Source organism: Rattus norvegicus, chromosome 1 (assembly GCF_021556685.1).
Source record: "Rattus norvegicus strain SHRSP/BbbUtx chromosome 1, alternate assembly SHRSP_T2T, whole genome shotgun sequence".
In the NCBI taxonomy this organism is placed as follows: Eukaryota; Metazoa; Chordata; class Mammalia; order Rodentia; family Muridae; genus Rattus; species Rattus norvegicus.
The window spans coordinates 79,356,491-79,369,494 of record NC_141534.1 but is presented as its reverse complement, the minus strand read 5'-3'; the positions used below and the strand labels follow the sequence as shown (position 1 = coordinate 79,369,494).

General features: G+C 44.3%; 1 protein-coding gene across 3 annotated transcripts in view; it reads left to right on the top strand.

The window, feature by feature from the left end:
- Nlrp4 (NLR family, pyrin domain containing 4) overlaps window positions 1-13,004 on the top strand; it is a 44,498-nt gene that overhangs the window by 8,165 nt on the left and 23,329 nt on the right. For all 3 annotated transcript variants that reach the window (XM_087581287.1, XM_087581290.1, NM_001172164.3), the window contains one exon: window positions 9,108-9,450. In XM_087581287.1, coding sequence (XP_087437413.1) covers window positions 9,174-9,450 — 277 coding nt within the window. In that variant the 5' untranslated portion in view covers window positions 9,108-9,173. The remainder of the gene's footprint in view (window positions 1-9,107; window positions 9,451-13,004) is intronic.

The window sequence follows — 13,004 nt, the reverse complement described above, 5'->3', positions numbered from 1 at the left end:
AGTGCTCAGGAGGAAAAGGCAGAGTGATCTCTGGGTTTGAGGCCAGCCTGGTCTCTACAGAGTGAGTTATAGTACAGCCGGGGCTACACCGAGAAACCCTGTCTCACAGAGCCAAAAACAACAACAACAAAAACTTCTTAATGTTTCTAGTATATTATTGTTAAATGGTTGGGTGTGTTTTCATAAGAGTTTTTATATTAAATATTTGTTAACACTTCCAGCATGCAGCCTAACCCTCAAACAGTTGGGGTTCTGGCACAAATTTGTGTGTTTGCTCACCCTCCCAACCCCTGTGAAAGGGGTGTGTGTGTGTGTGTGTGTGTGTGTGTCTGTGTGTCTGTGTGTCTGTGTGTCTGTGTGTGTGTGTGTGTCTGTGTCTGTGAGTGTGTGTGTACGTGTGTAAATAATTTCTGGAGAGACAAAATGACTTTGTTTTGACCCAACTTACTGATGAAGATGTTGGAATCTAAAGCCTCGGGGAGGACCCGAGGTAGGAATTTGTTTCACCCGGTAAAGTGAGCCTTGGGGGTTGAAGGTTTAGCTTGGTGGTAAGCACAATTGCCTAACATCTCCAAAGCTGGAACCCAAAACCCTTTAAATAAAAGGAAATGGAAGGTGGAAGGTGAGGGATGGCATTTCAGGAACCAGTATGTGAACTAAACCATCAGTTTGATCAGGTTGAGAGTTGTGACTGTCCCTGCTTTTAATACCGGCAGGGTATGTGTGTGGTGAGGTTTCTGGATGCTAGCTGGTGCTTCCTATTCATTTGTTATGCTCTTTTCTGTGGGTTGGTTGGTTGGTTGGTTTTTTTGGTTGTTTTTTTTTTGTTTGTTTGTTTTTTGGGTTTTTTTTTGTCGTTTTTGTTTTGTTTTGGGGTTTTTTTTTTGTTGTTGTTGTTAGTTGGTTTTTTGTTTGTTTCGTTTTTTGTTTTGAGACAAGGGGGTCTCACTTTGTAGCCCTGGCCTGCTTCAAATTCACAAAGATACACCTCTTCGGCCTCCTGAGTGCTAGGATTAAAGATATGCACCGCCTGGTGACTTTTTTGTTATTGTTTTTCAAGACAGGGGATTCTCTGTGTAGCCCTGGCTGTACTATAACTTACTCTGTAGAACCAGCTGGCTTTGAACTCAGAGATCCCCCTGTCTCTGCCTCCTGAGGACTGGGATCAAAAGTGTGTGTCACTCTTCTGGTGTATTTTATTTTTTAAATTAGACCTGTTAGGGGTTCTCAAAGGATTTACTGACTTTTAGTGCCTCTCTCTTTTTCTCTCTCTTTTTCATTGATTATCATTTTCTTCTGATTCGGGTTGGTCTCTTTGTTGTTTCTCATGTATATATTGTGCTTGTGAAGTTTCAAGCTAAATATAGTTCTGTTAGCCATGCCCATATGTGCACGGCTGTGGGGTCACTCACTTGAACACTGGCAGCTACCTGGGTGTCCCCTTATGGAAAAATGGCTCTCCTTCTCGGTAGCTATCAAATGCCACTAGCTCCTCAATGAGGAGTGGGACCTTGTCACCCCTTCTACCAATCAACACTAGAATGTTGACTGGCTTCATCTTGCTCAGGTAACTCCATTGTGAGTTTGTGTATACAACAACTGCATCATGTCCCAGACACAGCTTTTCACGGTTCTCCTTCCTGTACTCTGCCATGTAAATTCTTCCCCAAATTCCCTCATCAGGTTCCTTCAGGAAGCAAAGCCTTCCTTTATCTAAGGATTCATTGTTGAGACTGCCCCCCTTTTTGTTTGTAACTTCAGTCACAGGGAAGACTGCCTGTAACTTTGCAACTCTGCAAACTGCCAGCCACCTGTTAGGGGAGAACAGGGCCTAGGGCCTCCTGCTTTCAATCTGTGATTCTTTGATGATCTCTGAGTTCAGAGCACTCTGAAAATGGACCACAAAAATTTTTCTTACACTGACCGTGAGAGAGGAGGAGCTGCTGCAGGTATAGTGGCCTGAGCAGAAGTCTGGCCTGGATTCTAATACTTTTCCTCTTCCCACAGTGTCTGATCTAGGTTGGCTGTCACTAAAGATAGGAACACAGCCACACACCTCACCGGCAGCTGCATGGGGAATTCTTCATAGACTCCCTCCCCTCCCCCCACCACACGCCCACCCAGGCAAAATCAGGATCTGTGGCTTCAACCAAGAAATTAACTTCAGAGCAAGCCAGATGTGAGGCCAAGTTGGATTCTTTTAAAAAATAGAAAAGTGTTTCAGAAGAGAGAGAGTAGAACACACAGCTAAGACACGGGCTTTTCAAGGGAGACTCACAGTTTCTTGGCAGTGGGTATACATAGGATCTTAATGGCTCTCAAGTTACACTTCTAAGGTTGATAAGAAATAACACACACACACACACACACACACACACACACACACACACACACACACTTCTTTATTGCCCCAAGAGTGTAATTTGTGATGCTGGAGAGAGATTTAAAATGTTTGCTGTTTGGTTCTCACGTGAATGTTTCACAACTGCCTGTAACCTCAGCTCCAGGCTACTGTGAAACCTTCTGGCCTCTGCACACACATCACACTCGCACAGGCACAGGTATACATACAGAGAGAGGGGCGAGAGAAGATTTCAAAATACTTTTAAAAGAATGATATTTTGTAATGGTAAAAATTAAATGCTTTGCGGCTTGGGTGAGCGGCAGCCTGCCAGTGGTCACAGCATTAGGGAGGTTCAGCCTTTGAGGCTGGGGCGAGTGCTGTGATCTTGGGCTTTGGCTGGCCCATGGCCTCCCCTTTCTGCTCACCACTCACTGGGGCCCTGTGCCAGAGGTGCATGGTGAAGGACCAGGCAGTGCCATGGAGCGAACGCCATCAACCATTATGGAGCTGCAGTCTCCACTCCTAGCCAATGTCTCGGTCGCCTTCCATAGCTCCTTCCCCAGCTGGCACCCTGGCTTCACTATTACTGCTCTACTTGGTTGTGCTCACCCTGAAGCTGTTGGCCAGCGTGCCTGTTTAGCATTATCCAGCTAAAGCCACCATGATGAGTTTGAGTTTGCATCCTGAGGTCCCACAAGGTTGATTGGACTCTTGATGCTGCTATTGATTTTAGGTCTCAGGCCCCTGTTTTGGGGGAAAACAACATCATTACCACCTCCTTTAACTAAAATCATTTGTCCCTTGGACAAATGAGTGAAGGTTTCTCTCCACCTCCAAGGTTGAGTCACTTCAGGCTCAGGACAAAGAAGAGCAGGCCCAGGCATCCCTACGGGGGCCTGGGTAGGGGAAAGATGAGGGAGGAGGAAGGAATGATAAAGATGAGATACCCTGGGGCTGGAGAGGTGGCTCAGTGGTTAAGAGCACTGACTGCTCTTCTAGAGGTCCTGAGTTCAAATCCCAGCAACCACAGGGTGGCTCACAACCATCTGTAATGGGATCTGATGCCCTCTTCTGGTGTGTCTGAAGACAGCTACAGTGTACTTATATATAATGAATAAATCTTTTAAAAAAAAACAACTATGTATAAAATACAATTAAAAAAGAAGAAGAGATACCCTTGATTTCGTGCCTGTGGCAAAATTCTTACTCTTGAAGATTGAGGTACCTTGATACCTTCCGCTGGTGCCCATACCCGTCCATAAATACTATGTGTTCCCTCTAAAATAAATTAAAGGCTTTTTCTCAACACACAACGTTTAAGGTGGCTTCATGAAGGGTATCTTCTAGAACAGGAAAAAAGTGTGCTAGCAAATCAAGGTTATATTGTTAGTTTAGCCAAGTGGTTCTGAACCTCCCTAATGCTGTGACCATTTAATGCAGTGCCTCATGTTGTGGTGGCCCCCAACCGTAATTTTTTTTCATTGCTACTTCATAGCTCTTTACTACTGTTATGAATCATAATGCAAATATCTTACATGCAGGATGTCTGATATTCGACCCGAGTGAGAGGGTCACTCGATCCTTAAGGGTCAACACAGCCTAATTCCTGTCTATGTTATACTTGGTGGGGATGTCTTCAGGAAGGCATCCCCTGGCCCTAAGTGAAGATTCATTTATCCTCTCAGACAAAATGTCCTTTGAACAACACATACAGTGTCAGTGGGCCTTCAGGTTCTTGCCAGTGGGGTCTGACTTGTGACTTTTTCATCAGTCAAAACAGAAAACCAAGTCTCGAGAGCATAGCATCTTTCCTCTGCAAGCCCCAAATCACCAGTGTCTTCCTATCCTACCTCAGGCTGCCTGACAGAGAAATGCCTACCATCCCCGTGTACCTGCCTAGCACTCTGGAACTGTCTCCATATTTTTTCTGTCTCATCTCTTTTTTAAGTTTCCCTGTAAAGAGTCCAGATGTGGGTAATGTCTCCCTTTGGGCTTCTTGATAGAGTAGATCGATGATTTCATTCAGTTGTTTCAAGGGGCCTAGTAGTGATCTTTCCAGATAGATGGATTCCTCAGCTTATGCTGAAGTTGCATCTCAGTAAGCCAAGTGGGGATTGAAAGTATTGTAAATTGAACATGCATGTGTACTTTTTCTTTTTTATTATGTTTATTTTATTTCTGTATCATATACACATAGGGGTACACACATGCCTAGGAGCATCTGTGCTTATGAAAGTTGGTTTTCTCTTTCCACCGTGTACTCACATCTGAATCCCAAGGCCACCCAGGAATAGGCTCTTCATTCATTCATTCATTCATTCATTCATCCATTCATTCATTCATCCATTCACTCGTTCATTCATGTGCATGTGATGCTAGAGCAGAACCAGAGATGCCTGCTTGTTGGACAAGCATTCGTCCATCTGAGCCACCTCCACAGTCCCTTGCTCGGTTCCTTAGATATCTGAGGATATCTCACTGTTTTCATTTTCATATTAATGATGAATAATGTTTATCATCTTTTCATGAATGTGAATGCATGTGTGTGTACAGGTGTTTGTGGGGACCAGAAGACCACCTCAGATGTCGTTCTGCAGGAGCCAGTTCTCTTTATTTGCATGTAGACTATTTTGTTCCCATACCCTTTGTTGAAAAGACACTCCTCCATGTGGTTTCCCGCTACTCATGCATAAGTCTATCTGCTTTAGATCGTTGGTGTGCTAGTCAGGTAAAGGTTAAGATTTTCATATTTTCTGGATGATTTCTATTGTTTCTGCATCTAATATCTGGTGAAGGTCCTCTTTGCTGTGGTTTTGTCTTAGAGTTAAAATTCCTGGACATCATAATTATGTCAGGCCTTCCTTTGATTAGTTTAGGCATATCTTTTTGGTTGTTTTTTTTTTCAGTACTGAAGATTAAATCTGGTACAGTGGAAAAGCTACGCAAACACTGGCCCATAAATCTCTCTTTATTTTTTATTCTTATATACTTCAAAAATTACATCTTATTTACTTATTATTGTTTTAATTTTTAATTAATATTATATATTATTTATTATGTGTTTTGGTTTGTCTGTGCATCGTGTGCATGCCTGGGGACAGGGAGACCAGGAGAAGGTTTCAGGTGCCCTTGAACAGAAGTTATAGGTAGTTGTGACCCATCTGATAGAAATGCTGGTAACTGAACTCAAGTCCTCTGCAAGATCAGCAGATACTCTTAACCCCTGAGCTACCCCCTACCATCATTGAAAGCCACCATGTGGGTGCTGGGAAATGAACCCAGATTCTCTGGAAGAGCATCCAGCAATCCTAACCCATAGCCATCTCTGTAGCCCCACTTTTTCTTTGAGACGAGGTTTCACTAAGTTGTCCAGGCTTGCCTTCACCTCAATATGTTGGTAGGCAGACCCTGAATTTGAAATCCTCCTGCCTCAGCCTCTGAAGTAGCTGGGGTCCCAGCCCTGTGCCACTGGACCCAGCTACCTGTTCTATTTACAGCTGTGTTATGCCGGAAGTGTATCCTGTGCCATAGTACTGCTTTCCTAATAGCATCACAAATACTGTCCTGTGTTAGCATTCCACCTGGTATCACAGAAGTAGAGGTACCAGTAATTCTTTTAACATTTATGGGTACATGTGTGCCTCAGTGTAAGTAGGAGTACCACATGTGTGCCCTGGCTGCAGAGTCCATAAGAGGGTGTCAGACTCGCTACTTCTAAAGTTACAGGCAGCTGTGAGACCCCTAGTGTGGGTCCTGCAAACCAAATGTGGATCTTCTGTAAGAGCACCAAATGCTCTTAATAGTTAGGCCATCACTCCAGCCCCATCAGTAATTCTTTAGAGTAATAAATCTCACTTGGTTGTTTTGAAAGTGTTGTGGCAGTGGTTCTGAAGCTGTGGGTCATGACCCTTTTGAGGGGTGAACCACTATTTCGCAAGGGTGAAAACACAGATATTTACATCACTATTCATAAAGTAGCAAAATTGCAGATATGAAGAACCAATGAACTTTGTGATTGGGGGTCACCAAAGCATGATGACTGTGCTAAATGCTTTCAAGAGTTGGAAGGGTGAGACTCACTGTGTTAACTGTTGTAGTGATCCTTTCGATGAGATGAGAGTTAAAAACTCCCTGCCTTTATTTATCACCCACAACGAATAGTGTACTATGTGATCAGTTAGTGATTACATTATTATGTGTGGAGATGGGGAGGGGGAATGTTTTCATGGGAGCCAGATATTGACATCAAGTATCTTCCTCAATTAACTCTCTACCTGATTGTTGACATGGGATCTCTCAGGAAACCTAGAGCTCACCAAATTTGGCTAGACAAGCTGGCCAGCAAGCTTCAGGATCTTCCTGTGTCTGCCTTCCCAGTGCTGGGATTGCAGGGCTGTGCCATTACATGCCACCACCACTGCTGCTACTGCTGCCTCCTCCTCCGCCGCCGCCACCATCTCCTCCTCTGCTTCCAACAATAGTTTCCCCTAATTCCATTTCTTCCAGTCCCCCTCACATAAAATTCTCCTGACTCCTAGATCCATTTCTACTTCATTTTCCTTCAAAAAAAAAAAAAAAAAGAGCAAGCCTCCCAGGAATATCGATTGAATACTGCAAAGTAAATTATATTAAGACCAGGCACAACCCCTCATATCAAAGCTGGATGAGGCAACTTAGTAGGAAGTAAAGGCTCTCAAGTGCAGGTGAATGAGTTAGAGGCACCCTCCACTCCTGCTTTTGCAAAAAATCAACAAGCTTCACAACCGTAACGTATATGCAGAGGATCTAGTGCAGACCCATGCAGGCTCTGTGATTGTCCCTTCGGTCTCTATGAGCTTCTATGAGCTCTGCTTAGTTGATTCTGTGGGATGTGTTCTCATGGTGTCCTTGACTCCTCTGGCTTCAACAGGCCTTCCTCTCCTTCTGGGGGTTTCCCCTGACTTCACCAAGTGTTCTGCTGTGGTCTCTACATCTGCTCCTCTCAGTTGCTGGATGGTGTCCGTGATGACAATCAAGCTAGGCACTGATCTATGAATATAGCAGAAAAATCATTAGAAATCATTTCATTGACCTTTTTTGCCAGTCATATTTGGTTCTATCCTTTTTTTTTCTTTCTTTCTTTCTTTCTTTTTTTTTATTAACTTGAGTATTTCTTATTTACATTTCGAGTGTTATTCCCTTTCCCGGTTTACGGGAAAACATCTCCTAACCCCTCCCCCTCCCCTTCTTTATGGGTGTTCCCCTCCCCACCCTCCCCCCATTGCTGCCCTCCCCCCAACAATCTAGTTCACTGAGGGTTCAGTCTTAGCAGGACCCAGGGCTTCCCCTTCCACTGGTGCTCTTACTAGGATATTCATTCCTTCCTATGAGGTCAGAGTCCAGGGTCAGTCCATGTATTGTCTTTAGGTAGTGGCTTAGTCCTTGGAAGCTCTGGTTGCTTGGCATTGTTGTTCATAAGGGGTCTCGAGCCCCTTCGAGCTCTTCCAGGTCTTTCTCTGATTCCTTCAACGGGGGTCCTATTCTCAGTTCAGTGGTTTGCTGCTGGCATTCGCCTCTGTATTTGCTGTATTCTGGCTGTGTCTCTCAGGAGAGATCTACATCCGGCTCCTGTCTGCCTGAACTTCTTTCTTCATCCATCTTGTCTAATTGGGTGACTGTATATGTATGGGCCACATGTGGGGCAGGCTCTGAATGGGTGTTCCTTCTGTGTCTGTTTTAATCTTTGCCTCTCTATTCCCTGCCAAGGGTATTCTTGGGGAACCAATTTCTTAAATGACTAGCAATCTTCAAAGCAAATACTATTAATTGGATTGCAATCTTCATTTGAAGCTGGCAAGAACACTCAATTTAAAAATAAACTGGTGGGTGTATAGCATTGTAGCTTGGGTGATAGAGGTCTTCTGAAGGAGATGCAACCTTTCAGTTGGATAAAGGGTTGCTTTTGATACAGTTAGGATTATAAATATGAACCTGAAACCTTTGACTATCACAATGTAGAGTTAAGGCAATAGAGGGCATAGCTCATATACTCTGGGTTTACTTCTGATCTCAAATAAAGTGGTATTACAGGACAACTAACCAGGGCAGAAGAGATGCAAACAAGAATACCCATATGTGCCTTATGGTTCAGCACTGACCAACTGTTGTTCCAGAGGAGGATCTCTTCTGAGGTCTTTAAGAGCATCATATTAGAAGTCATAATTGTGGGTTGAAAGAGATATGTTTTTGGATCAGAAGTTTTAACTAACACCAAGTTCCCTGGCAGAAGAGGACAGGACCTCTTGTTCTCCAATAACCTAGCCTGACCGGTCCAGCAGGTCCAGTTATTCAGGGTCCCAAAGAGGAACTACCTGAGGGTCAAGGGGGGGAGAGAAGAAGGAGACCAAGCAAAGTTCTGTTGTCAAGGTCTCCTGGTTCTATCCTTGATCTCTGTGCTGACCAGCCTCTAGTTTCTGGCCATCAACACAGTGTCAGATATGGTCCTTTCTCATAGTGTGGGCCTCATGTTGGACCAGTCATTGGTTGGCCACTCCCACAAGTCTGCATCATCATTACCCCAGCACATCTTGCAGACAAGACATAGAGTAGTTTGAAGGTTCTGTGGCTGCACACCCTGCTTCTTACATAAATGTTGAGGACCCAGCTTATGTCCCTACACTTACGCAGCCAACACTTTACCAGCTCTACCGTCTCCCCAGCCCAATGACCCCCTTTTTTTTGTTTTGTGTTTATTAACTCAGCTGCTTGCCTGATTTTCCCACAGATCTCATCAGGTTCTTACTCCTGTTACTCATCTCTCTGAAGACACATCTATCTTCCTTAAGACGCAATGGCATCATTCTTTTCTGATTTTGGCCTTATGTGGTACTTGGAAGAGTTAAACAAGAAAGAATTCGTGAAGTTTAAGGAATTCCTCAAACAGGAGATTTTGCAGTTGAGGCTGAAACAGATTTCTTGGACCAAAGTGAAGAAGGCATCTCGGGAAGACCTTGCCAACTTACTGTTGAAACATTATGAGGAGAAGCAAGCCTGGGACATGACCTTCAAAATCTTCCAGAAGATGAACAGGAAGGATCTCATTGAGAGGGCAGGAAGAGAGATTGCTGGTAAGTTGGTCAAAGCTGCTTTACAGTGAGTGAGGATCATGCCATAATTATGATAACTGTTCTTCATGCCCATCCACCCTACAGCCATTGGGTGTCATGAGATATTCTTCTCCTTGAGGAAGGAGGCAGGTTCATGTAGACACATTAGGTCTAGACTGTATATCAAATGTATGAGGGTGGCATGACCTAACCTAGATGGTTAAACTTCTCACAGGACATTAGTAATATTCCCCTCAAATCTAATCTGGAGCCTTAACTCTAGAGTGGATGGTAGCACTGCGGATTTAGGTCAGCAGCAACAGACCACACCTGCAATAAATCACACTTATAGGATCTAGGAAGATGATTCAGCCTGCAAGGTGCTTGCTATGTGACAATCTGATGTTGGATCTCAGCATCCACATAAAAGCAAGTCATGGTAGCAAGTGGCCAGTCAGTTTGGTAAGTTTTAAGCCACCTTAAAAAAATTTGTTTCAAAAAATAAGATGGAGGGCCTGGAGAGATGACTCAGTGGTTAAGAACACCTGCTCTTTTGGAAGATCTAGGCTCTGTCTCCAAAACCTACCTGGTACTTCACAACAACCTGTAACTCCAGGTTCAGGAAGTCTAATGCCTTCTTCTGTCCTCTTAGGGCACTGCACACACATCTGGTGCACATACAGGTAGGCAGACAAAAGCATCAATGCACATAAAGTTGAAAAAAAAACAAATAAATCTTTTAAAAAGCAGAGAGCAGCTGAAACAGACAGCAGCATCAACCTGCACCCCTCCCCCACTCACCGTCCCACATACGTATCACGCATGTGAAACACCTGTGTAATGCAGTATGGAACAAGATCTCTCAGTCTTCGTTGTGACTGTGGCTGTTTTGACTCTAACAAGCAAAAATTTATATCAAAAGAGCCATGTTTCATGAACACTATGTTCTTAAGAGTCACGCATATCTTTATCCTGGTATAAGATATTATGGGTGCTTTAAGGTTCTATTCATTTCTTTGTCTTTGAAGTTCCATGATAAGCCTGGATGTTGTTTTCTTTTAAAGCCCAACCTTCCTGGGATTCACTAATTATGTTAGATCTGCAGCTATGTGATATTCTTTACTCCTCAGTCTATATTTGTGTAAAGATTGTCTCTGTGCTCTTCTTTCTGTCCCACCTTCTTCTGGGATTCTAGTTGCACGTATCTAAATCTTTAATTCATGATTAAAATACATAAGAACAGTTAGAAACTATATTTTGTATATGTAAGAGTGGCTGCATATATGCATGTGCCCCCGTGTGGACAGTGCCCTTGGTGTCCGGAAGAGGACATCAGATCTCCTGGTACTGGACCTACAGAATGTGGATGCTGTCATGTGGATGCTTAGAACTGAACCCAGGTCCTCTTGGTGCTTTTAACTACTTAACCACTTCGCTCTCTTGAACACCATGTATTTCTTCAGACAATGACTTGTATATATCTCTTTTTCATTTAAAAAAAAAGTCTGTGCTTTAGTCTGGCTTTTGTTTCTAACTGCCCCTAAGCCCTTCATTCCCTGTCCAGTTAATTCTTTATTTTATTATTTTATTTTATTTTTAATTATCCACTTTATATCCCACTCACTACCCCCTCCAAGTTACCCCCTTTCACAATCCTTCCCCTCCCCCATTTCCCCTTTTCCTCTGAGTGGGTGGTTCCCCCCTGGGTGTCCTGCCCACCCTGGCACTTCAAGTCTCTGTGAGGCGAGGTGCTTCCTCTTCCACTGAGGCCAGATAAGGCAGCCCAGCTAGAAGAACATGCCCCACAGACAGGCAAGTGCTTTGGGGATAGCCCCCCACTCCAGTAGTTCAGGGCCCACGTGAAGACCAAGCTGCACATCTACTACATATGTGCAGGGAGGCCTAGGTCATGCTCATGTGTGTTCTTTGGTTGGTGGTTCAGACTCAGAGAGCCCCAAGGGTCCAGGTTAGTTTTGGTCTTTCTGTGGAGTTCCTATCCCGTTCAGGACCCACAATCCTTCCTCCTCTTCTTCTGTAGGAATCCCAAAGTTCCATCCACTCTTTGGCTGTAGGTGTCTGTATCTCTGAGTTAGCTGCTGGGTGGAGCCTCTCCGAGAACAACATCTCCTATCTGCAAATATATCATTAATAGTATTAGGGATTGATGCTTGCCCATGGGATGGGTCTCAAGTTTGGCCAGTTATTGGTTGGCCATTCCCTCCATCTCTGCTCCCTCCCCCATGCCTGCATCACCTGTTGTATTAGTTTGGGTTTTACTGCTGTGATCAGAAACCATGTCCAAAACAACTCTTACAAGGATGACATTTAATTGGGGCTGGCTTGCAGGTTCAGAGGTTCAGTTCATTATCGTCAAGGCAGGAGCATGGCAGGGACCAAGCAGATGTGGGGCTGGAGTAGCTGAGAGTTCCACCTCTTATTCCAAAGGCAGCTAATAGAAGACTCACTTCCAGGCAGCTAAGACAAGGGTATTAAGTCGCATAGCCACCATAACACACCAACAAGGCTACACTTGCTAATTGTGCCACTCCCTGGGCCAAGCATATACAAACCATCACACCTAGAGACAGGATAAATTTGGGGTTGAAAGTTTTGTGGGTGGGTTGGTGTTTCTGTTGCTCCACTGAGGTTCCTGTCTGGATATAGGATGTGGCCTATATCCAGGTTCCATAGCCCCAATGTAGGGAGTCACAGCTAAGGTTACCCCATTGATTCTTGGGCACCTGCCTTGTCCCAGGCCATATCTCATCCTGGAGATGCCCCCCACCTCCTCAACCCTGTCAGTTGCAGATTTCCACTCATTTCCATGGCCATCTGACTCCTGTTCTTCCCCACGCCTCGTCCTGAATCCCCCAGTACTCTCCCCATCTCCCTTCCCTCCAGTTCTCTCCCTCCATCTGCCTCTCAGGACTATTTTATTCCCCCTTCTAAGTGAAATGCAAGCTTCCTCACTTGGGCCTTCCTTCCTGTTCAGCCTCCACAGAACAATGTGGAGTGTAGCCTGTTACCTATATTTTATGGCCAGTATCCTTTGGGAACTGGGTTATCGCACTCAGCATAATATTTTCAAGATCCATCCATGTGCCTGAAAAATTCATGATGTCTTGGTTTTTAACAGCTGAATAGTATTCCATTGCGTAGATGTACCACATTTTTTTTTATCCATTCTTCAGTTGGGGACATCTAGTTTGTTTCTAGTCCTAGTGATTATGAATTCTCTTCCTGTTGCAGAATTAGGGTCAGACCATTCCCAGACAAGAACACAAGAAGGCACTGCACTTAGACATGCTTGAGCCCGAAATGGGGGAAAGGGACAACCTCTCTTCAAGTGCTAGCTTCTGAAGCAACACACGACAGTTTAACAGTATAACATTCCTGACACACAGAGAAATGCGACTCTTGCTTCAGGACCAGTGAAAATCTTCACACATTAACTAGCATTGTTCTGGGCCCAGAGCTTACGAACTCCTAAAACCATGCATCGTAAGTGACTAGGAGTATATCCCACTCTTTCAGAGGTCCTGGCTGTCAGTCTGCCTGGGGTGGTGCCAGGCTGT